Raw genomic sequence first — 24,026 nt, forward strand, 5'->3', positions numbered from 1 at the left:
ATGATTGGTTTGCACAATCTCTAAGTTCCCCCCTTTTCCTCTTAGGGACCACTCTGCCTGTCCCTCAGGCTTGTGGGCATCACCCCCTGTCCCTCCCTGTGATTCCCAAACATCACTCAGCTAATCCGGTGACTTTCACTTCAACAGCTTTTCCTGGTTTCCCTTTTATCCTCCTTCTACCTCCCAGCGAGTACTCTTGGTTCTCCTTTTTGGAGACTAGGGAAGCATGTTTGGGAACTTTCTCCCGGATTCCTCTCCCCAAGGTTCAGTTAGACCACCCCACTCCAAACTGGTCTCACGGCAGCGCCCCAGGGGGCTGCTGCCTCCCTCCCTGAGGCCATCCCGATCTGTCCCCGAATAGCCCGGATCCTCTTTATAGCTGCGTCTTCCGTTCCTGTGACCCGGCTCTGGCCCAGCTTATTATGTGTTTCCCAAGTGGCGCTGAGGCCCCTGGGGCTGTGCCTTGGAAGCGTTTCCACCTTCCAGGGCTGTAGAAACGCTCACTCAGCCCCTTCTCTGGCCGCGGGCACTTCCCCCTTTCAGAGCACAGATGCGCTCTGCACGCATCTTGGCATCTTGGGTCTTACCACACACACTGTTGTCAACGTTTGCATCGTCTGAATGTGATTTTCTGGAGCTCTTTTGATGTGCCGTGCTCCCCTCATCTCTTTGACTGTGTCTTGTCATTGAGTTTCTTAGAAACTTACCGAGATGTGCGAACTGATTCTTAGAGTAGTTACTTTGCCTAACGGCCCCAAGCTAGAGACAAAAAGATGCTAAGCCAGGGCCTGAGAGTGTTCAGAGGTTATGGTGTTTGCCTGGCATGTGGCTGGCTTGGGTTTGATTACGTTTGATTCCCTGAGCACCATCAGGAATGACCCCTGAGCCCAGTGGGTGTAGCGCAAAAATCTTAACATATAACACTGCACTGTCATCCCGTTGTTCATCGATTTGCTTGAGCGGGCACCAGTAACATCTCCATTGTGAGACTTGTTGTTACTGATTTTGGCATATTGAATACACCATGGGTAGCTTGCCAGGCTCTGTTGTGTGGGCGGGATACTTTCGGTAGCTTGCCGGGCTCTCTGAGAGGGATGAAGGAATCTAACCTGGGTCAGCTGCATGTAAGGCAAATACCCTACCTGCTGTGCTATTGCTCCAGTCCCTTAAAAAATATATATATATATATACATATATATATGTATATATATGTATATATATATATATATAAGTCCATCTGACTAACCCTTATGGCCTTGGGGTTGGGGTGTTCTGTCCAACGCCAGACTGTCTGGGTTCAAATCCAGACTCTTTCTTTCCAGTTCTGCAACTCATGACAAGTTTAAGTTTAACCGCTGTGCCTGCAGTTTCCACAACTTTAACCTGAGGAGGATAATTAGAGTTGTCAGGAGCCTTGTGTAGTTAGCTCCCAAGCACCCACTCGTACGGGCTCACAGAGCTCATCTGCTCTCACTGTCCATTCCGTCTGACCCACATTCATCCTCTCCTTGTTCCCTGGCCCCAGCCTTAGTTTCTCTAACACTGTTTGCCTTTCCCAGGCCAGCCCGACCTGGAGTTTCTGAAGGCTCCAAGCTTGTGTGTTGTCTCTCTCTGCATTTTCTCCAGCGCTCTGGCTGGCGCAGAGTAAGTGCTCATTAAAGACTTACATCAGATTCTCCTAACGGCCCTGGTGTTTTGCCAGAAGGTTGAAACCGGAGTAAAATATTAGAAGATTCTTTCTGCTTGGGTTTCCCCTGATCCGTAACGGGAAATGGTATATTCCCAAGTCTACAGTAGCAAGGTGAGACGTCAGTGCCAGCTACTTGTGGGTACTTGCTTGGAAAAGACCCCTGTTCAAAACCTGAGGGCGGCATGTGGTGACGAGTTTATCCCACTCCCAAATTAGTTTCTCGTGGCTGCCCACCCTGGTGCCATCTTTCTGCAGTCTGTTGTAAATATCCCCAGGATTTTTTTCTCCTGTTAAATAGAAATAATAGACTGCAAAATACCTCCCGGTAAGGCACACTATCAAGACACGGTTGGCTTGTTTTAAACATCTTGAAATCTTTTTAATCTTAAATCTTGAAATCTGTGTTGGGAAAATGCATTTCTTGAGTTTTTGGTAGCAGGATGAAATGCCCTCGTCACCCACCTTACAACGTACCTACTGAAAGTACACAGTTCAGTGGCTCTCTGTTCATTCAGTTTTGTGGCCATTTGACAGGATTTTTAAAAATTATTATTAGTATCTTTGTCCATTCAGAAAGAACCCTCATATCCCTTCCACATCCTTTCATTTCCCTTATCCCAAATCACCACTGTTCAACTTTTTGTCTTGGAATGGAAATGGGCTTGTTCTGGACTTTGTCTGTGTTTTCAGGGCTGACTTCCTTCACTTAGCCCAATTTTTTTTAGTTATCTTTTTGATCATAATTTTAGGGTGAGATGGGACACACCCAGCAATGCTCAAGCTTTACTCTTGGCTCTGTGCTCAGAGATCACTCCTGGTGGTCTCAGAGGACCTGTCTTGGGTGCCTGGGGCTCCTGTCCCACCTCTACAGCCCATCCTTTTTTAATTCATTTTTTATTTTTATTGAATCACTGTGAAATAGAGTTACAAAACTTTCATGTTTGAGTTTCAGTCATACAATGAAATACCCATCCCTCCACCAGTGTACATTCTCTACCACCAGTGTCCCCAGTATTACACCCCCCCCCAACCTTTCCACCTCTCCCCCTGCCTCCATGGCAGGCAATTTTCCCCCTACTCTTTCTCTCCTTTTGGGCATTATGGTTTGGAATACAGATACTGAGAGGCTATCACATTTGGTCCTTTTTCTACTTTCAGCACATGTCTCCCATCCCGAGTGATCCCTCCAACCATCATCACCTTCTCTGTTCTAGTTGCTTTCTTTCCAGTTCATGAGACAGGCTTCAAACCATGGAGGAATATTCCTGGCCCTTGTCTCTACTGTCCTTGGGTGTCAGTATCACATTATGTTTATATTCCACAAATGAGTGCAGTCATTCTATGTCTGTCCCTCTCTCTCTGACTCATTTCACTCAGCGTGATAATCTCCATGATCATCCATTTATAAGCAAATTTCATAGCTTCATCTTTTCTAACAGCTGCATAGTATTCTATTGTGTAGATATACCAAAGTTTTTTTAACCAGTCATCTGTTCTTGGGCACTCGGGTTGTTTCCAGATTCTGGATATTGTGAACAGTGCTGCAATGAATATACAAGTGCAGATGTCATTTCTACTGTGCTTTTTTGCACCCTCGGGATTTATTCCCAGAAGTGGTCAGATGGAAGCTCAATTTCTAGTTTTTTAAGGAATGTCCATATTGTTTTTCCAAAATGGCTGGACCAGTTGGCATTCCCACCAACAGTGAGAGAGTGTCTCTTTCTCCCCACATCCACGCCAACACTGGTTGCTTTTGTTCTTTGAATGTTTGCCAGTCTCTGGTATGAGATGATATCTCATTGTTCTTTTGATTTGCATCTCCCTGATGATTAGCGATGTAGAGCATTTTTTATGTGCTTTTTGGCCATTTATATTTCCTTTTTGAGTAAGCTTCTGTTCATTTCTTCTCCCCGTTTTTTGATGGTGTTAGAGATTCTTTTCTTGTACAATTCTACTAGTATCATGTATGTCCTGGATAGTAATCCCTTATCAGATGGGTATTGGGTAAATATTCTTTCCCAACTATAGCCCATCCTAACATGTTTAAGATCTGTCTGGGTAGCAGCACACATTAGAACTTGTTTCCTTTTAGTTGTGGGCTCGTGCCACGTGTTGCTTAACTGCTGCTGGCTGTTGGCCAGTTAGGTTATTTGGACTTTATGGCTTTTAGAATAATGCTGCTGTGAGTATTCTCTGACAAAATCTGGGGGATGAGCTCAGCTATTGTGTATCAGCTCTGTTGGGGTACTTGCACATACAGATTGCCCATTTCCAGCGTCCAGTCCTGAGGACGCTGTCCAGTGACAATGGTCTTAGGACGTTTTCAAAAGCCCCGTACGCGTCCTCCATCCTTCCTGTATCTGTGGTGAGTGCCAGTCCTCCACCCTCACTCATCTCTGGAGATTTGCCCGTGCTAGACTTTGCCTGTGGCGGGAAAGGGTGTGTTTGTGTTTGTGACAGTTCTGTTGAGAACAGAACCTTCTGGGCCACAGAGATAGTACAGGGGTTAAGGCGCTTCCTTTGCAGGCGCCAGCCCCAGATGTTCACTGACACCACATGGACCCTGAACAGAGAGAGTCCCCTAAGCCCCAAGCAGGAAAGGGGAGGGAGGGAGACAGAGAGGGGAAGGGAAGGGAAGGAAGGAAAGAATGAGGAGTGGAAGGGGAAGGAGAGAAGGAATTGATCCCCCTACCTCCCTGAGATGTAAGATATTCTTTTCCTCCATAAGGTCATTTCCGGGATCCAGCTTTGAGAAGGACTCGGCCACCACCCACTGGGGCGTCCCCTGTTAGCTCTCCTCTTCCCCCCCAGTACACCCCCCCCCCCCCCCATCGCACAGGGCTGCAGGGCCTTCTCCCGGGTGACTCCTGCCCCCTGGAAACTCACCTGGAGGGTGATCCCGAACCTGCCCTGGAACAGACCAGACCCGCGGGGTCTTGCCAACTGCGAGTCTGCTAGGAAGTCAAGGTCAGGCCCGGAGCATCGACGGATGCATCCTGTTTCCACATCCTGTTTGCAGCAGGACCTGGGGAGTGGGGAGGGGACCTGGCTGCTCGTGGGGACCGTGTGTGTGTGTGTGTGTGTGTGTGTGTGTGTGTGTGTGTGTGTGTGTGTGCGTGCGACAAGGCCAGGAGACTGACCTCTCTGGGGCACATCCTAGGGCCCAGCAGGCACGTCCGCACAGGCCCGCTTGGTGGATGTGCCTTCTCGGGGGCACCCCCCAAATCTTCCCAGAGTGGGGGGGATTGGGCACTCACAGCACGAGCAGAACCAGAGACCAGAGACCACTGGGTACCACCCGCTGTTCTCCAGGGCAGCGGAAGGGCAAACGCTGGCTCCAGAGGTACTGGCCGGCATCACGGGCCCTGCCTCCCAACCCAATTTCTGCTCACTGTCCCGGAGGTTTGGGCTTGGGGTCCAGGTGGGAGTCTGGCAGTTAGTGTCTGCACCCCTCCCCTCGGGGGTGCTGCCCCCCCCCCCCCCCCCCACTGTCACACCGGGCTGGGTCTCCACACAGCACACCGGAAAAAAAACCTTGCGTTTTCTGATCCAAGCCTGGGCGTGCCCTTGTGTGGCCGTCTACACTGGCTGCTGTGCTGTGGCTGTTGTTGCTCTCAATGTGGGACAGAGCCTGGAACCCAAATGTGCCGCATCTCACTGCGTTGTCATTGCAGATTTTATGCCATTTTGGAGCCAATATGTGGGTTACAAACAGATTTTATTTTGGTTAAAAAAAAAATAAGGAATCAGGGTGCAACAATGATGCTCACGCTGCCGATGGTGGGCTTGAGTGTCCCCGAGCCTCCAATTTCTGAGGGATCAAATGTCCAGTGGCCCTGGGGAGCCCCGGGCAGTGTCAACCTTCCAGATGCTTCTGTTGCCTTTCTTCCTCCCAGCCCCTCTCAAACAGCTGCAAAAGCCCAGCTGATTCCCCCCTAGGTCTCATCGGAGTTGACACACCCAGAGTTTGTCCACACAGCCCGGCCGTTCCCCGCGGACCTGTCCTTTTCACGCCTCCCAACGCCCAGTACAAGGCGTGCTGACGCACGTGTGTGCCGTCTGCACATGGCATAGTTCAGGGGCTCTGCATTCCAGCAGGCGGTGGGGGGGGGGTTGCGTGGGGGGGGGGCTCGGGGCGGGCGCAGCTGTGCAGGATTCTGCAGCTCAGCTGTTCCCCCCGGCCACACGGTGGCCCTGAAGGCCGCCTGCCTGCAGAGGGAGCCTCCAGCTGGCCAGCGGGGCTTGTGTGCACATGCCCGCGCCTGTGTCCGCCCTGCGCCCCAGCGGGCGACCTGTGTGTGATGCCAGGCAGGCTCTGGTGTGGTGAGTCCAGGGCTGCTGCTCCTTCTCTGGCCTGCAGGGCCCTGGAGCGTGTCCGTGAGGAAGAGGGGAGGGCCCCTACCTCAGCATTGTGGTTGGCGGGGGGTGGGGGGGACCTACGTGATAGTGCTCAGGGCTTCTTCCCGGCTCTGTGCTCAGGGATCACGCCTACTCGTGGCTGGGATTGAAGCAGGGGGCGCCCCCGGCCAGGCAGGGTCCTTACTGCTCTCCTATGGCTCCGGCCCCTCCAGTTTTCATCCCTCCCACCTGTGGTCACCGGCGGCTACGGGAAGCAAGGCTGCAGGCAGAGAAGGCTCGCCAAGGCGACGGGGGCGGCAGAGGTGGGCACAGCCCACACCTGTGTACCTGCCCTGCTACCCTCCCTGCTCCTGCTCCCCCATCACCCCCCAGCACAGCGCCCTGCCAGGCCCGACGTGCTCAGGGAAGATGGGGTGTGGGGGGCCGGCTGGAGCTTCTCAGGCTCGTTTCCCATTTCTGCCTGGTGGGCAAGTCTGCAGGGCGCCGGGAGGGTGATGTGGGTCTTGTTATTGCTGAGAATGGGTCCCCACTCCCGGAAGGCCTGGCCCAAGGAGGGCCCCCATTGGTGGACCGTGCAGGGGCAGGGGGCAGGAAGGAAGTACAGCCGACCCTCGGGGACGGGAGGCGCTGGGGACAGTCCAGGTTGTGTTGGAGAGCCGGCGCTGTGCTCATGTGATAACTGTGTGTCCTGAGGACTGGCTTCACGGCCAGGGGGTGACGCCGGGGCGGGGCGAGGGGACATTCATTCACCCTGTGTGTCCAGCGATGTGGCCTGGAGTCAGTCTGGCTGGCCCTAGAGGGGAAAACAAACAGAGCGGCCTGGGGAAAGGACAGAGGAGCCCTCCAAGGTCTCAGGGCACTGCTCCCCGCCTCCTGCTGGGCACCCAGCTTGTGGGTGGGCGTCTGCGGGATTTAGGGACACGGGCTGAGCCGAGGCAGCTAGGACGGGGCTGTGTGTCCTGCGCCCAGCCGGGAGCAGGGATGGACGTGGGGCAGGTGTGTGGGAAAGGCTGAGCCGCATACACTCTGCGGGGCACAGATGCAGCCGTGCTCGGAGCCCGGGGTGTGAGCCCTAGAGGGCGACCCCAGAGCATACAGAAGTATAGGGACATTTAGTTACCCCCCCAGCCCCCCCCACCCATGGGGCTCTGCTCCCTGGGGATCTGAGTGGCCCGGAGACAGCCTCAGTGTATAGGTCCTGGCTTGGGTGCCCCGAGGGGGTGGGTAGAACTTTGTTGTTTTTTTTGTTTGTTTGTTTTTTGCTTTTTGGTGATGCACAGGGGTTACTCCTGGCTCTGCACTCAGGAATTACTCCTGGCAGTGCTCAGGGGACCATATGGGATGCTGGGAATCGAACCCGGGTCGACCGCGTGCAAGGCAAAACGCCCTACCCGCTGTGCTATTGCTCCAGCCCTGACCTTTCTTGTTATTGTTGTTGTTGTTGTTATTTGGGGGAGGGGCTACACCTGGTGATGCTCAGGACTTACTCCTGGGCTCTGCATTGAGGAATCCCTCCTGGCGGGGGCAGGTGGGGCCATACGGGGTGGGAGGGATTAAACTGGGTCGGCCACAGGCAAGGCAAGTGCCCTATCTGCTCTTCCGTCACTCCTGGCACCACCTTTATTACTTTTTAAAAATTCATATGGGGTGGGGTTCGAGGCCTCCATGGTGTTGTTGCCAGTGCCGCTCGGCCAGCTGGGCCTGGTCCTTGCAAGGGCCCCAGGACGTGGCGGCTCAGGGAATCCTGGACCAACCTCAAGGGCCACATCTGGCAGTGCCTGGCGACCAGGTGGTGCTGGGGGGGGTCTCATCCGGGTCCTGTGCGCTCCCTGCCCCCTGGGCTACCCTGTTTGAGCCTTAGTTGTGCTGCCGGCTTTTGCCACCAGCTCCATGAGGAGAGTTTCCTGTGAGTCGGGAACGGGGTGGGGGGGAAGCCTCCACCTCCTGACCCAAAACTTTTGTCCCATCAAACCTCTGTCAGGCTTGCCCTCGCTAGCCGCTGGCCGCTGGGTGGCTCTCATGGATTTGCACCTTCTGGAATCTTTCCTGGAAACTCTGTGTGCAGTCCCGCTTCCTTGGATTTGGGGGTGTTGGTGGGGGGAGTCCCAGGTGCAAAACAGGACGAGGAGTGGGGTTTCCGGGTCTCCTGGAGTCTAATCCAGATTCCACGAGCTCCTACATATTGTAATAAGCCAGAGAGCCTGTGGGATGGACAGGGACAACACACACACACACACACACACACACACACACACACACATATCTCTAATTGGAGAACTAGGGAGCTCTTTATTTTTTTTAATTGAATCACCGTGAGATAGTTACAAAACTTTCATGTTTGAGTTGCAGTCATAGTGATCAAACACCCATCCCTCCACCAGTGCACCTTCTCCACCAACAGGGACCCCAGTTATACCCCCCTCTTCCCAACCCGCCCCCTGCCTCCATGGCAGACCATTTCCCTCATACTCTCTCTCTACTTTGGGGCGTTATGGTTTGCAATACAGATGCTGAGAGTCTATCACGTTTGGTCCTTTATCTACTTTCAGCACACACCTCCCACCCCGAGCGATCCCTCCCACCATCATTGGCTGAGTAATCCCTTCTCTATCCCAGCTGTCTTCTCCCCCAGCCCGTGAGCCAAGCTTCCAACCATGGAGCAACAGGAAACGGGGCACTCTCGCTGCCCTCTGAGCATGGACCCAAGGGTGCAGCTTGTTCTGATGAATCACTCCAAAGACAGCTTTTTGCTTGCTGTGTTGGGGCTGGGGGTTTCCCCTGCAGTGGTGCTCTGGGGCTCTTCTGACTCTGTGCTCGGCAGTGACCCTGCAGTGCTCAGGGAATCACACGCAGTGCCAGGAACTCAACCAGGGTGGCAGCCACACTCAAGTGCTTACGTCTTGCACTTCCTCTGGATTCTTACTTGGTGATTTGTTTTCAGGTGCTGGGATTAAATCCAGGGCCGCACACACGTGAGGCAAGGGGGCTATTATAGCACAGCCCCCAGTTTTACTAGCCCCGGGGGCAAGGGGGGGACACAGATTAACGTGTGCGTGTTGGGGATCACACCCTCTACCTTGGAGCCACCTCCCAGTTTCTCCCCGATCCCCTGGAGTGCTGTCCCCCACCCCCACGATGGGCTCCATGACCCCCAGCTGCCGCTGTGTGGACCCTCCACGGCAGTTCCTGTGCGTCATGCCCCAAGCAGTGGAGAGGGAAGCGGAAGTGGGAAGGACGAAGTCAGCACGTCCCTTCACCTCTCCGCAGTGTCGCTTCCCGGAGATAAAGTGCCTGGGATGGGACCGAGGGTGGCGTGGGCCTTCCAGATAAGCTCTGGGAGAATGCTGGGTTTGGTTTTCTTTCAGTTTTACTTCTTATAAATTTTTTTAAACCTTGTTTTGGTTTGGGAGCCACCCTTGGCGGTGCTCAGGGCTTACTCCTGGCTCTGTGCTCAGGGATCACTCCTGGTGGGCTTGGGGGACCTTGTGGGATGCCAGGGATCGAACCTGGGTCAGCTGTGTGCAACACAAGCATCCTATCCCTCTGTCCTATTGCTCCGGCCCCCTCAATTTTATTTTTGCTATTTTTTGGTTTGGGAGTCACACTTGGCCACGCCCAGGGCTTACTCCTGGCTCTACACTCAGAGATAGTTCCTGGCGGCCTCAGCGGGCCATATGGGATGCCAAGGATCTAATCCAGGTCGACTGTGTGAAACGCAAGTGCCTTACCCGCTGCACTCTGGCACCTCACCCCTTCCGTTTCCATGATCTTCACCCCACAAACATGCTCCTCTTCTCCCCTGCAGCGAGGGCGATAGAGCATGGGCACCCACTGCATTTGAAGGAACCAAATGTGATAATAATAATAAAAAGTCCTTTCGGGGGGTTGCCCTGGGGCTGGAGCAATAGTATAACAGGGAGGGCATTTGCCTTGCACGCAGCCGACCCGGGTTCTATCCCTAGCATCCCATATGGTTCCTCGAGCACCGCCAGGAGTAATTCCTGAGTGCAAAGCCAGGAGAAACCCCTGAGCATGGCCGGGTATGACCCCAAAATGAAAAATAATAATAATAATAATAATAATAATAATAATAATAATAAAGGGAGGGGTTCCCCATAAAAAAGGCGGGAGAGCCCCCAGCTCTGCCCTGGAGTGGGACTGGTGACCCCTTCCGCCTCCACACTCGGGCCTCCCAGGTTGCACACGCACACCCCGCTCCCCCCAGCAGCTGGCAGCAGAGGCCCGTGTCCCCCGCGCCGGCCCGCCAGCCTGGCCTGGGCAGCCGTGAATGGGAGCCGCTGTTTCTCCCCACTGAGAAAGTTCTGACCCGCTTCCGGGAGCCGTGGCCATGGCAACCGGCTGGGAGATAATTGAATGGAGCCTCTTTTCCTCTCATCCCCCCTCCTCTTCTGTCCCTTGCCCGAGGGTCCCGCCCGGCCTGCTGTCCCCACAGGGTCCCGCAGAACTGGACCCGGGGATGACCACATCTTGCATGCAGCTGACCCCTGGTTGATCCCCAGGACCCCAGATGGTCCCCGGAATACCGCCAATGGTGATTCCTTGAGAACAGAGCTAGGATGTGCAGGTATGGTGTAAAGAAATCCCTCCCCCCACCCACACACATACACACACACACATACACTCATACACACACACACACACACACACACACACACACACACACACACCCCAAGGGGGAAAAGCAAACAACCCAAAATATCAATAGAAAGGCTGTTCCGGGCCCCAAGCCCGTAAATGAAGGGCCATGTGGCTGAGCTGGAGAGGGGAGCGGGGGGGCCCCCCCCAGACGTTCTGGAAGCCCTGGAGCGGGTGACTGTTGCTGACCCAGATCGCCAGCTCCGCGCCTCAGCGCTTGCACAGGCCCGGGCCGAGTGGGACTGTGCTCCCGACCCAGGCCGGCCAGCACCTCCATTGTGTGTCCGCGGCATTTGGCTGCTTCTCAGGCCCTAAACTCTTAACACTTCTGCCAGCGGCCCGCACCGTTCCCTTTCCGTACCGGCGACCCACTGGCTAGTGAAGGACAGACCTCTCTCTCAATGCACCTTTGTGAAGGATTTTCCGAGTCTGCAGAGGTGGAGGCGGCCTTGGCCGGGAGAGCGGCCGGGGCTCCCCCTGAGGTGCCAGGGAATCAACCCCTTCCACCGTAGCACGCCGACCGCTGTGGGGCCGAAGGGGTGAGGGTGTTGAAAGAAAGAGCCAGCGTGGGCATTTCTCTCCTTCTGGGTGCTGCTTAGCTTGCACGGGTGTGTCCTCAGTACCATGCATGTGCGCATGTTCATGGAATCTTTATCCACTTTATCCACTTGGTGGATAATGTTCTCTCCGTGGGTCTAGTGGGGGGCTAAGATTCAGCATGTCAGTGGAGCTGGGAAGATGGCTCCAGTGTGCTTTGGCATATGGGGGCCCTGGATTTGATCCCCAGTACCTTTGGGTCCCTCGAGTCCACATTGCACCAGTTGCCCTGTAATACAGCAGAGGGTGACCCCCCTCCCTGCAAAAAAAACAAGCAAAAAACTTGGAAGGGAGTGTGGACTACACCCAGTGGTGCTCAGGACTTATTCCTGGCTCTGTGCTCAGGGGTCACTCCTGGCGGCTCCGGGGACCCTATGGGAGGGATGCCCGGGATCAAAGTTGGGTCGGCCACACGCAAGGCAGGCGCCCTACCTGCTGTGCTATCGCTCGGGGACGCCCCCCCCCCCCAAGCTGAAAGAGAGAAATAAGGTTTCTGGCTAGTAAAGGGTGGCTCTGGCTTGGCACACACGTCCAGTGGCCACTCAGCTGCCCATACGTCTCTGTGCAGGCGTTGGGTTCTGGTGTTGAGGTGTGTATTTAGAATACATGTTGGTATTCTAAAGGAAATGTCAGCCGCCTTTGTCAAGGGCTGCTGGGAAGAGGGCAAAGGATCTCGGTGTCCATCCTAACCCTTTCGGGCAAGTCTTTTTTTGTTGGTTTGTTTTCGGTGTTTGGGTCACACCCAGCGGTGGTCAGGGCTTACTCCTGACACTCAGGGATCACACTGGTGGTGTTAGGGAACCATCTGGGACACCAGGGATGGAACCTGGGTCAGCTGTGTGCAAGGAAAATTCCCTCCCCCATTTAAGTCCCAAGAGAGAGCTGTTTTTTTTTTTCTTTTTTTTTTTTCCTTTTTGGGTCACACCCAGTGATGCACAGGGGTTACTCCTGGCTCTGCACTCGGGTTTTTCCTGGTGGTGCTCAGGGGACCATATGGGATGCTGGGAATCGAACCCGGGTCAGCCACATGCAAAGCAAATGCCCTATCTGCTGTGCTATCGCTCCAGCCCCAAGAGAGAGCTGTTTCTAATTCCGAGAAAACCATGAATTGTTTGAGGCAAGAAAGAAGAATAGCTCTGCGCCTCCTGGTTATTTGGAGGAGGTTAACGTTAATAAAATGGAAACGGAGGAAGCTTGGTGATGAATTAGTGGCCGACTCTGGACTGGGAGGGGGCTTTGTGGCACTGCCAGCTGGAGCAAATGGCCCAGTGCCAGGCATGGTGCTAAACCCAGGGTCCCCCCGGGGTCCTGTCACTCTCCACACAGCTGGTGGGCACCAGCGCTTCACACAGAGAGGCAGGAGAGAGTGAGACAGTGTCTTCATGGGTCAGCTGAGTCCCAAGTGTGCCATATCCTGACTCCTCTGAGATCTGGGCCTCCAGCTGCCTCCATCGTGTGTTTTTTGCGTGGGAAGGAGGTCTCCCAAACAGTGCTCAGGGAAACTGATGAGCCAGGTGGCTCAGTGCCAGGGAGCAAACTAGGGTCCTTTCACATGCCAGGCACACGGCCTGATCACCGATGACTTGTCAAGTTCCCTTGGAGCACAAGCTGCAAAGGCCAGGCAGGGGGCACTTGGGGACAGAGAAAAAGGTGCCGTTGCGGAGGCCTTTGCAAAGAGAGACAGACGGCCACCCGCATTGTCACGGATGCTCGGTGTTCCGGGAGCTCCAACAATATGCTTCATGTCCGTTGTCGAATGCCCATTACCCGTGGCTGGTGTCTGGGGCTGTGAATCCCAGAAAACACAGGGCATCCAAGGATACGGCAGTAGCGGGCACAGAGCTCAGAAGTGCTGCGTCCTGCCCTGAGTACGGGGACCTGCTGGGCTCAGGGACCCATGTCTCTCTGTCTCACCTGTGTCTCCCTCACCAGCCCCCTGTCGCCGGGGATGGGTGACACTTGAACTTCTCTGGCCCACGGTACACAGTGTGAACTAAATTTAATCCATATTTATTTCTCTGTAGTGGAGAGCTGTTCCTAGGTTGTAAAATCAGCTAAGCGCCCAAGGATAATAAGAAATATTAACTTAGGAAGTGACCTATTTTACCAAAAAAAGAAAAAAGGGTTTGTTGCTATCTAAACAAAGTATGACAGTTAATGCTCAGTGAAACGTATGTAATGAAGCTGATTTTATCCTAGGCTTGTTGACAGAAATAAAAGTGAAGCTCTTGTGGCTTATTTCTACTGCAAAATATGACCAACCTTCAAACTAAAGACCCAGATGGGCCTATTAGGAAATATTCACTCACTCACTCACTCACTCACTCACTCACTCACTCACTCACTCACTCACGCACTCACGCACTCACTCACTCACTCACTCATTTACTCATTCATTCATTCTACAACCTGTTTGGGGTCAGAGGTGGCTAGAATGTGTCTCAGCTGCTCTGGGTGCATTGCAGGCACCCACCCTGGTGAGGCCATCCCTTGTCACCCATCTTCCTTCTACTACAACAATTGAGATCCACTAAATGACCCTCAGGTGCACATCTTTGCATGTGGGGGTCCCCGAGGAAATCTACACAGCCGAGAAAAAGGTGGTAACCCCACACAGACAGTGGCTCTGGCTGGGAATCATTCACCATTCCCCTCACCAATGTGTGAGGGAATAATGTTATTCCAGAATGTGGGCTTCAGAAAATCACCTTCAGGGCCAGAGCTATAGCTCTTGTGGGGTGCGGGAGGGCATTTGCTTTGCAAGTGGCCAACCCGGGTTTGAACCCCAGCCATCATCCCTTATGATCAGGAGTAATTCCTGAGTGCAGAGCCAGGAGTAGTCCCTGAGCACCAGGGGGTATGGCCCCAAAACAAAAGAGGAAAGAAAATCACCCTCAACCCTTCCACCTCCTTCCATCTTCCCTTGGCTGCTGGCCATGAGACAGAGCATGGGGACATCATGGTTGACATGTTTCCTTTGTTCCCTAATTGGCCTGGGGGCTCTGGATTTGGAACTGTGCTGGCAGGCCCTGATGATGGCGGAAAGATCCCTAGTGAAGCCAAAGAGATAATAATAGAAGGTGGCGGTGCTGGCTTGGCTGCCCGCGGCTGGTTCCTCTTTGCAGTGTCAGTAGGGGTCACTGCTGAGCACAGGGCCGGGAGCGGCCCCTGAACACATCCAGTGTGACCCACTCTGCACCTCCAGCCCCCGGCCCCTGCCAAAGGGAAATACAATGAAAATCCCAGATGGAGCCCCCAGACCCAATTCAGTAGAGGGAAAAATCCCATCAAGAAATAAATCCTTGGGCTGGAGCAATACGTTTGCCTTGCACGCGGCCGACCCGGGTTCGATTCCCAGCATCCCATAGGGTCCCCTGAACACTGCCAGGGGTGATTCCTGAGTGCAGAGCCAGGAGGAACCCCTGTGCATCGCTGGGTGTGACCCAAAAAGAAAAAAAAATACATCCTTAGAATCTCAGGAAGCTCCTCCTCCCAGCCCGGAGATGCACCCCCCCCCCCCCAATCAAGTTGCGTGCGCCTTTTTCAGAGATTAGTTCTAGCAGGTTTGATTGTGTTTCCTTTGTTGCTTGGGTTCCATTGATGTTTCTGGACAGCCCTTCAAAGGGAAAAGCGGGCCTGCTTTAGGAATTCCTTTGTGCCCCAAGGTATTCATTACACGTTTCTCAAGTGCCAGGCTGAGTGTGTGACGAGGAGATAGAGTTGTCTTTGCCTAGGGGGACCTAAGTCTGTTTATGTATAAATAGACATAAGAAGAAAAATGAGCCCGCGCTAAACTCTTTGGCCTCCTCTCCTCTGACAAGCGCCAGTAGGATGCAGCACCGCCACCGAACCCAGCAAACCGTGATTTGACACCCGGTTCTGTTGAACCTGGCCCGGCGACCAGGTTCCGATCGGGCGCTGGAAACCCGCTTTCCCTCCACACGCTCGGAGAATCTGTCCCGTCATGTCCCGGGCCCGTGGCCCTGGCGGGTTCCTGACGTGGGCGGGGCTAGGCACGGGCGCGAGGGAGCCGGCTGCGTGGGACTTTCTGACTTGTCCCAGGCAAGGGGCCACTCCTAGCCGGGCTCTTCGCCCTCTGTGGGACAGAAGCCACCCGAGAGTTTTCTTTAAGAGCTAGAAGGATTTCCCTTTTGGTCCGTGGGAGTTTCTGCCTCCCTCTGGTGCTCCCAGGGGTCTCAGAGAGGGCAAGACCCTCGCAGCCCGGACAACAGCCCAGCCTTAAAGTGGACTGTATGGCATTTCCCCCTCCCTGCACTCCCCCCAACTTCCTCTGTCTGGGGGCCTCACTCGGTTCAGAGTGACCCCTGAGCGCGGGCCCAGGGGACCCCACGCAGCTCTGTGCCTCTAACTCCCTGCGTGCGACACTCTGGACTCTGTCTCCAGCCCCTTGAGTGCCGTTCAGGCCAGAGAAGGTCTAGGTGTGTTCTCTGATTGGCCTCCTCCCTCCTCACCTCTGCTCCTGTCATTCACTTCCCCAGAGCTGTCTTCGTAAGCCCCGTTGGGCTCAGTCGGGCTCCCCGCTTTATCTGGGCAGGTGGCCTCTAAATCCAGCCCTCACCAACTCCCCTGAACTTGTCGTCCCTGCTCTGCCCTGCCCAGTCTTTCTTAAAAGTTTGATTTATTTATTTTACGAATAATAAAACTCTTAGGAAGCTGGGCATAATTAGGTTTCAGTTGTACAGTGTTCCAACGACCTCCACAGGGGTACGTTTCCCAGCACCAGTGTCCCCAGTTTTCCTCCCATCCTCCCTCCCCCACCCAGCCTGCCTCTATTACAGGCGCTTCTCTCTCTCTCTCTCTCTCTCTCTCTCTCTCTTTTGCTCGCTCTCGGTTGCCCTCTCACTCTATTGCTCTCTCTCTGTCTCTGTCTCTCTCTCGCTCTGTTGCTATCAGTCACTCTCTCTCACTCTCTTGCTCTCTCTTTGTCTCTGTCTCTGTCTCTGTCTCTGTCTCTGTCTCTCTCTCTCTCTCTCTCTGTCTCTCTCTCTCTCACACACACACACACACACACACACACACACACACACACACAAAACTTTTGGGCATTGTGGTTGGCCCTACCCCGTCTTACCTGCAGGGGGCGTTCCTGTCATACCTCTTCCTCAGGCCTCTGCATACCGCACCCCTCATCTGATCCTCCCCACTCTGTTCATTTGTTTTTGTATGTGGGCCTCACCCAGCTGTGCTCGAGACTTACTCCTGGCTTTGTGCTCAGGGATCACTCTTGGTGGGGCTCTGTGGACCCTCTGTGGTGCCAGGGATTGAACCCAGGTCAGCCTATAGGCGCCTCCTTCTCTGGCCTCAGCATGGAGATGACCCCTAGCTTTCATTTCCTTCACCAGGGCATCAGTTAATAGATGATCCTTCCACCTGCTGTCGGCCCACTTGGAATCTGGTTACACGACTGCTTTTTGCTCCTGCTTGGATGGATGCCTTTCATAGGCAGTCTCCAGGAGAGAACGGGATTGGCACTTCTTCCAATAGTGCAGAGACAATTCAGAATTAAACTTCTTATTGTGGCCCTGCACCCCCAGTTTGCAAAGTTGGGGAAACTTGTGCTTAAGAAGGCTGTGTTATTTCTCCCCCACTCCCTGATCTGCACCCCTTCCTCGATTCTTTATCCCCAGCCTTCCCAGAGGGAGCAAGGCTTGGTCCCTGTCTTGTTAGCCACTGTGTTTGGAGGGTCTCAGAGGGAGCTGAATACTGTTTGAGTGAAGGGAATGGTTTGCCAAGGAATTTGCTGAAGACTGATGTAAAAAGAAGAACTGGTTAAGTTTGGGGGATGCTGTTTCTTTCACATCGGTGCTGGTGCATGCCATCTGTAGCTCATACTTGAACGTGGCTCAGTTGATACAATTGAGCATCAAATTGTTCAAGTCTTTCTTTTATTTTTCGGGGGGGGGGAGGTCACACCTGGCAATGCTTGGGGGTTACTCCTGGCTGTGCACTCAAGAATCACTCCTGGCAGTGCTTGGGGGACCGTATGAAATGCTGGCGATCAAACTGGGTCAGCTGCAAGCATGGCAAGGGCCCTACCCACTGTACTATGTCTCTGGCCCCTCAACTTTTCCCCTCATTGTTGTCTTGGGCCCATCCCCTCTGTTCTCAGGGCTTGCTCCTGGTGGTATACTTACTTGGTGTTCAGGGAAAACTAAAATAGTTTTGAAAACTTGAGGAAAAATGTTAACAATTAAGCAGTTGGATGTTTAGCAGTAGTAGGAGGGCATGTGGGCGGGGGAGGAGCACTCAAACCTGGGGTCTTACAGGAGCAAGGCATGTGAGCTATGCCTGACCTCCCCCCCACACACACACCACAGTGGTGGTGCCCTGTGAATAAAGTCCCTTACGACATCGAGTTCAGAGACACATGAGTGTTTGATGATTATTAAATCCTTAATTGCAGCATGTTTATTATGGCTTCCCAGTTGTCAGAGCGTGGTGATGGACTTCCCGTCTTTTCTGTTCTGTGGACAGGGAAAGTGGTACCTAGAAAGGTCTGAGGAAGCTACCTCTGTCGCCTCCTTCTCTGGCCTCAGCATGGAGATGACCCCTAGCTTTCATTTCCTTCACCAGGGCATCAGTTAATAGATGATCCTTCCACCTGCTGCCGGCCCACTTGGAATCTGGTTACATGACTGATTTTTGCTCCTGCTTGGATGGATGCCTTTCATAGGCAGCCTCCAGGAGAGAAAGGCATTGGCACTTCTTCCAATAGTGCAGAGACAATTCAGAATTAAACTTCTTATTGTGGCCCCACACCCCCAGTTTGCAAAGTTGGGGAAACTTGTGCTTATGAAAAACATTGACTCACTGCTCTTTGGCCAATGTGTAGATAGTGAGCTTGTGAATTTTTTTTTTTTAAAAGAGTTGTCTCTTGTCCCAGCAAGATGAATAAAGAGACTACAGTGCCATCTGCTGGCGAGCAGAGAGAATGCAGGAGAGGAGCAGCCCGTCTTATGTAACAACAAAAAAGCCAAAGGATAAGTCTTCAAAATAATTCTATAATTATGGAAAGAAAGTATCACTGTCTGTGTCACTCTCATCCCGTTGCTCATCGATTTGCTTGAATGGGCACCAGTAACATCTCCATTGTGAGACTTATCATTACTGTTTTTGGGGAAGCGGAACTTGAGTCTGGCGCCTTAGACCACTCGGCCATCCTGACACCCTTCGTTACTGTTTTTGGCATATCGAATACGCCATGGGTAGGTTGCCAGGCTCTTCCGTGGCAGCGAGATACTCTCTGTAGCTTGCCGGTAGCTTGCCCAAAGGGGCGGAGGAATCGAATCTGGGTCAGCTGCATGCAAGCCAAACGCCCTGCCTCTGTGCTATTGCTCCAGGAAAGTAAAGAAAGTAGATTTTTAAAAAATATAAAATTTGGGGGCTGGAGCAAAAGCACAGCGGGTAGGGCGTTTGCCTTGCACGTGTCCAACCCAGGTTCTAATCCCAGCATCCCATATGGTCCCCTGAGCACCGCCAGGGGTGATTCCTGAGTGAAAAGCCAGGAGTAACCCCTGTGCATCGCCGGGTGTGACCCAAAAACCAAAAAGAAAATATGAACGCTAAAAAATATAAAATTTGTAAGTCAGTGTTTTTTATAGGGGATATGAAATTCCAGGGATAACTGAGAAGAATGTAATTGTATCTTTCTGTGTTTGGATTCTGGCTTTTTCTTTTTGGGGGGAGGGTTTTGGTGTGGGGCCACACCCAGCAATGTTCAGGAGTTACTCCTGGCTCTGCACACAGGGATCACTCCTGGCGGTGCTCAGGGAACTATATGGGATGGAGGAACCCTGGTCAGTCGCGTTCAAGGCAAACACCCTCCCTGACGTACTATCACTCATTCTGGCCCCTCTCCTCTTTCTTAGTGTATTAGGCATTCCCCTTTGTCAGGGAGAGTGAAAACTGGGCTGGAAAAGCAGAAATGAGCCTTTGACTTTCTCAAGACTAGAGCTTCAGGAGTTTTGCATCCATTTTATCCTATTGGGAGAGTGGGTACGTGTTGGAGGGCCAGGGGTCAGCTGTAGGTACTGCTAGGGGCTGAGCTGAGGTCAGTGCATACAAGGCAAGCATCTTAGCTCCTCTGCTTTCTCTCCAGACCCCTCTCTTAAAAAGATTACTTATGCCCCCCCCCACCTTTTCTCTGTTTTTTGGTGTCACACCTGGTGTTGCTAAAGGGTTCCTCCTGGCTCTGCACCCAGGAATCACTCCTGATGGTGCTTGGGGGACCCTGTGGGATGCTGGGGATTGAAACTGGGCCAGCTGCATTCAAGGCACACGCCCTCCCCACTGTACTATTACTCTGGCCCCCTTAAGGCCTTACTTTGTGTGCGTGTGGGGGGCGGGGGGTCTCCATAGCAGCCTTAGAGGTCCCAGGGGACCATTCCCAAAGCTACTTGGCTGAGCAGGCTGATGGTCAGTGCTTGGGCCCAGTCCTGTGGCACTGCTCAGGCCAGACAATGCTGGGGCCACCGGGGCAAGGCCACCTGTGCTCAGACTTCGGGTGGTACCGGGGATCCAACTTGTGCCCCTGTGGGCGCTAGCCATGCTCCCCTGACCGCTGAGCCCACTTCCTGGCACCAGTACCTTGGCACCCTGGATGTTCAGGGTGGACAGAGGCAGACAGGTATGGAGAGCACTGCAGGGAGAGCTGCCTCCACTCTGTGTGTGTATGTGTTTGAAAGCATGTGTGTGTGTGCGCGCGCGCACGTGTGCACATGCGTGTGGGGGACAGTTCCCTGCCTCTCACTCTGCCCCTGGGACTCCAGCACAAATATCTGCTCCCGGCTGGCCTGAACTCGTGCTGCTCTAGGTTGATATTTTCTTTTTGCGGGGGGAGGGAGGGGATGGACGGGGGTGCTCTTTCCTGGTGATTAAGCCAAGCAGTCCAGCCCTTCAGTACTGGGCCAGAAGGTGTAGCGCTGTTCAGGCCATACCCAGTGGTGTTCGGGGAACCATGGCGTACCAGGGATCGAGCTGGGGTCGGCCACACACAGACACATCCTCTCTGCCATCTCTTCGGCCCCTGCACCTGCGTTTCCGTTATCATTTGCCTTTTCCATTCTGGCCGACTTAACACGTACGGCTTATGGTGGGCAGACACGGTGGGCTTTTCCCTTGGGGGTCGGGGGCGTCTGGGGTCTGTCTTCCTCTGGGATGGGTTTTCTAAGTGTTGACAAATGGCCCCTGAGCGGATGTCCTGAATGGCAGCGGGTGGCAGGAAGTGGCCAGTAGTGGGGACCCTGCCGCAGTGTCTCTGCCTAGCCGGGGTCCGGTCGTGGCGCTTCTCAGATGGTAACAGGCCTGTGTTTCTTTATGTTTTCCAGGAACGCTCTTCACAAGTCCAACTCGGAGGACGGCTCTGTAGGTCAGTACCGGCTCTCGGCTTCGCTGTTTAAAATGCTCCTTTCTCCTCTTTATACCACTGACCCATCAGCACGGGAATCCTTCCACCTAGAAATAAACTCGCTTACAATTTTGGGTGTACACCTTTGCTTTCTATATTTTGATCCAAATTATGGGTTTTTTAAAAACACCCTTAATTTAGATCAGACTGGGCCTATTTTGTGTGTGTATGTGTTTTTAAATTAAGGTCACACCCAGAGGTGCTGGAGGGGACGGTCTCCTGGGCTATACCTGGCAATGTCCGGAGACCAGGTGGGGCTGAGGGTTGAACTTGGGACCTCATCTAAGCTCTAGCTACTATGTTAGCCACATCCGTGGCCTCGGGATATGTTTGTTTAATTTTTTAACCACATATATTATGACACATTTCAGCCACATGATTCAATGTTCTTTACACTAAAAAATTTAAGTATCTCATAACATGCCACATGCCTTTTTTTGCATGTGTCCCGACATAATCAGCTAATCTCTTGGCTGGACATTTATTTCCAGTTTTCTCTCTACATCATAGAGAAATGGTGGCCTCTAAAAATCTTTGAGGGGCTGGAGCAATTGTACTTGCAAGGTAAGGCACTTGCCTTGCATACAGTAAACCCAGGTTCAATCCCTGGTAGCCCATACGGTCCCCGGAGCCTACCAGGAGTGATGCCTGAGCACAGAGCCAGGAGTAAACCCTGAGCACAGCCCCCCCCAAAACCAAAAGCAAAAGCAAAAGATATCTTTCAGCATTAGGATAAATTCTTTGGAACCCTGGAATCAATGCACGATTGGGATTTTCTGTATTTTACAGTTCTTTGGTAGAGCCTGTCTGTTCTTAGGTCACGTGGAGCCTGCTGAGCTCGCAGTGATAAATAGCCCCTGGAGTGACGGGGGAGTGATCCTGTCTCTCCCCACTGGATCAGGACGACCTGGGACAGGTCATGGTCCCTGCGAGCCTTGGTTTACTTTTCCAGCAAATGGGCACAAAAGCCAGCCCATTCATCGCTGAGAGGTGCCTTTGTGTTTAAGGTGCCTGGGTTTAGTCCCTGGAACTTAGACAGACAGACAGTCTCTTCCTAGAGAGCCCCAGGGGAGGCGGGATGGGCCACGCGGCGCCGGCTTTGGTGGCTTCCGCGTCTCCCTCCAGGCCCCTGCTGCGGGCTCCGTGCAGCTTGCCAGAGGCAGCCTCGGCCTGCTGGTGCTGGTTTTGCCCCCAGGGCTCAGCCCTTTGTAGCCGGGCATCACCCCACATACGGGGCAGTCACTGCCCGTAGCAGAGCCCTGTGCTGCCATCTCCACAGTATGTTTTTGTTTTGCTTTTTGCTTGGGGGGACCACTGCAGCAGTGCTCAGGGCGGACTCCTGGTTCTGTGCTCAGGAATCACTCCTGGTGGGCTCGGGGGGCCATACGGGAAGCCCGGGATCCAACTCAGGGCCAGCCACCACCTGCTGGACTAGGAAGGTGCCTTCCCGCCCTCTGCTGTGCCTGGTTTCCTGCCGGCCGGGGACCAGCTGCGGATAAAGCAGCCGGTGCCTCGGCAGGGATTGCCATGGCTCCATTTTCTATATCTTTTTATTTTATTTTTTGCTTTTTGGGTCATACCCGGTGATGCACAGGGGTTACTCCTGACTTTGCACTCTGGGATTACTCCTGGCGGTGCTCGAGGGACCATCTGGGATGCTGGGAATCAAACCCGGGTCAGTCGTATGCAAGGCAATGCCCTACCCGCTGTGCTATCGCTCCATCCCTGCCTTCCCCATTTCTTGCAAAATTGGGAGGAAGGGGTGTCCGAGATCGAACTCAGGGCCTCACCCCTGCAAAGCATACACTGTGCCACCCAGCTACTGTCCAGCCTACCCCCGGGGGGTGTGTGACACTGGCTGTGCTCCTGGCAACCGCACAGTGCCAAGGATCAGACAAAGGCCTCGAGCTGTGCGAGGCACAGGCCCTGGCCCTCTCTGAGCCATCCACATGGGCTGTTCCACCTTTGGGCTTTCTGGGTTTTGCTTGTTTGGGGGGCCACACCCAGCGGGCCTCGGGGCTCTCTCCTGATGGTGCTCAGGACACCAGATATGGTGCCGGGGGATCCAACCCAGGCTGGCCTTGTGCGAGGTTAGCGCCCTGCCCGAGGGCCTGTCTCTCTGGCCCCTCCCCAGTCCCCGTCGTTAATGGCGAGAGTTGCCAGTCATGTAGCAGCCTTTGGTTTTCTCTTGGTTTCCACCCAGTGGAGTGTGACGGGGCGGGGGGGGGGAAGGGGGGAGGAATTGGCTGGTGGCTCCTAGCTAGCTTGGACGTCCAACAGCTGGGAGTCCCGTGCCCTCCCCCTTTTCTGTCGTTCCCCCCACTCCCCCTCCACACACATACACAGGCCAAGAGGCCTTGCAGGGGTGGGAGCCCCCACCTCCCCGCTTAAACCCCCATCCACAGAAGCAGCCTGTGGGCTGGTTAGCCTAGGCTATCCCAGCCACTCTGTTCCCTCCATTCCACCTGGGTTGACACAGATCAGGGTTCGATTCTTAAGAATAACAGCTCGAGAGACGGGGCCGGAGCGATAGCACAGTGGGTAGGGCATTTGCCTTGCACGCGGCCGACCTGGGTTCAATCCCCGGCATCCCATACGGTCCCCCAAGCACCGCCAGGAGTAATTCCTGAGTGCAAAGCCAGGAGTAACCCCTGAGCATCGCTGGGTGTGACCCAAAAAGCAAAAAAAAAAAAAAAACAGTGAGAGACTCGCCCGTGGGTGCCTTGGAATCATTGTGGCTGAGACCAAAGGGGAAAGCGGACCACAGACAAGGCGGAATTAGACACACTCGTTAAACAAACATCAAAGTGGAAAGCTGCGTGCGTTGCCCCGGCCCCTTTTTGATGTTTACTTCCCATCTTAACCCCCTCGCCACCGGCTAGCTCTGACTCCTCCTCGGGAATTCGCCTCTCTTTCAAACGGCTTTATAGGCATTTCCTTGTCTTTCACGGAGTGAAAGAGAGAAATACCCGCCCCCTTTGTGGAATCAAAGTATTCTTGCACGCTTTGAATTATAAGGAAGAAGCTACTTTTGTTGCTAATGAATTTATGGCTTGTGCCCTCTCCCCCTCTTTTTTTTTTTCTTTCTTTAAAGGAAAAGGAGATTGGAAGAAGAAAAATAAGTATTTCTGGCAGAACTTCCGAAAGAACCAGAAAGGCATAATGAGACAGACTTCAAAAGGTACGAGAATACACAGAGGGGACAGTGGGACAGTGGGGCTTTGAGCCAGCACCCCCTTACCCCCACCCCCCCGTCCCCCCAACTGGAATGGCCACTGCAAATCAGAATAGCTTCCC

The 24,026-nt window shown here is 53.7% G+C and overlaps 1 protein-coding gene across 3 annotated transcripts in view; it reads left to right on the forward strand.

The window, feature by feature from the left end:
* Positions 1-24,026, forward strand: part of SASH1 (SAM and SH3 domain containing 1) — a 220,481-nt gene that overhangs the window by 107,340 nt on the left and 89,115 nt on the right. For all 3 annotated transcript variants that reach the window (XM_055134915.1, XM_055134917.1, XM_055134918.1), the window contains exons 5-6: positions 20,650-20,690; positions 23,824-23,910. In XM_055134915.1, the coding sequence (XP_054990890.1) occupies positions 20,650-20,690; positions 23,824-23,910 (128 nt within the window). The remainder of the gene's footprint in view (positions 1-20,649; positions 20,691-23,823; positions 23,911-24,026) is intronic.

Source organism: Sorex araneus, chromosome 4, assembly GCF_027595985.1.
Source record: "Sorex araneus isolate mSorAra2 chromosome 4, mSorAra2.pri, whole genome shotgun sequence".
In the NCBI taxonomy this organism is placed as follows: domain Eukaryota; kingdom Metazoa; phylum Chordata; class Mammalia; order Eulipotyphla; family Soricidae; genus Sorex; species Sorex araneus.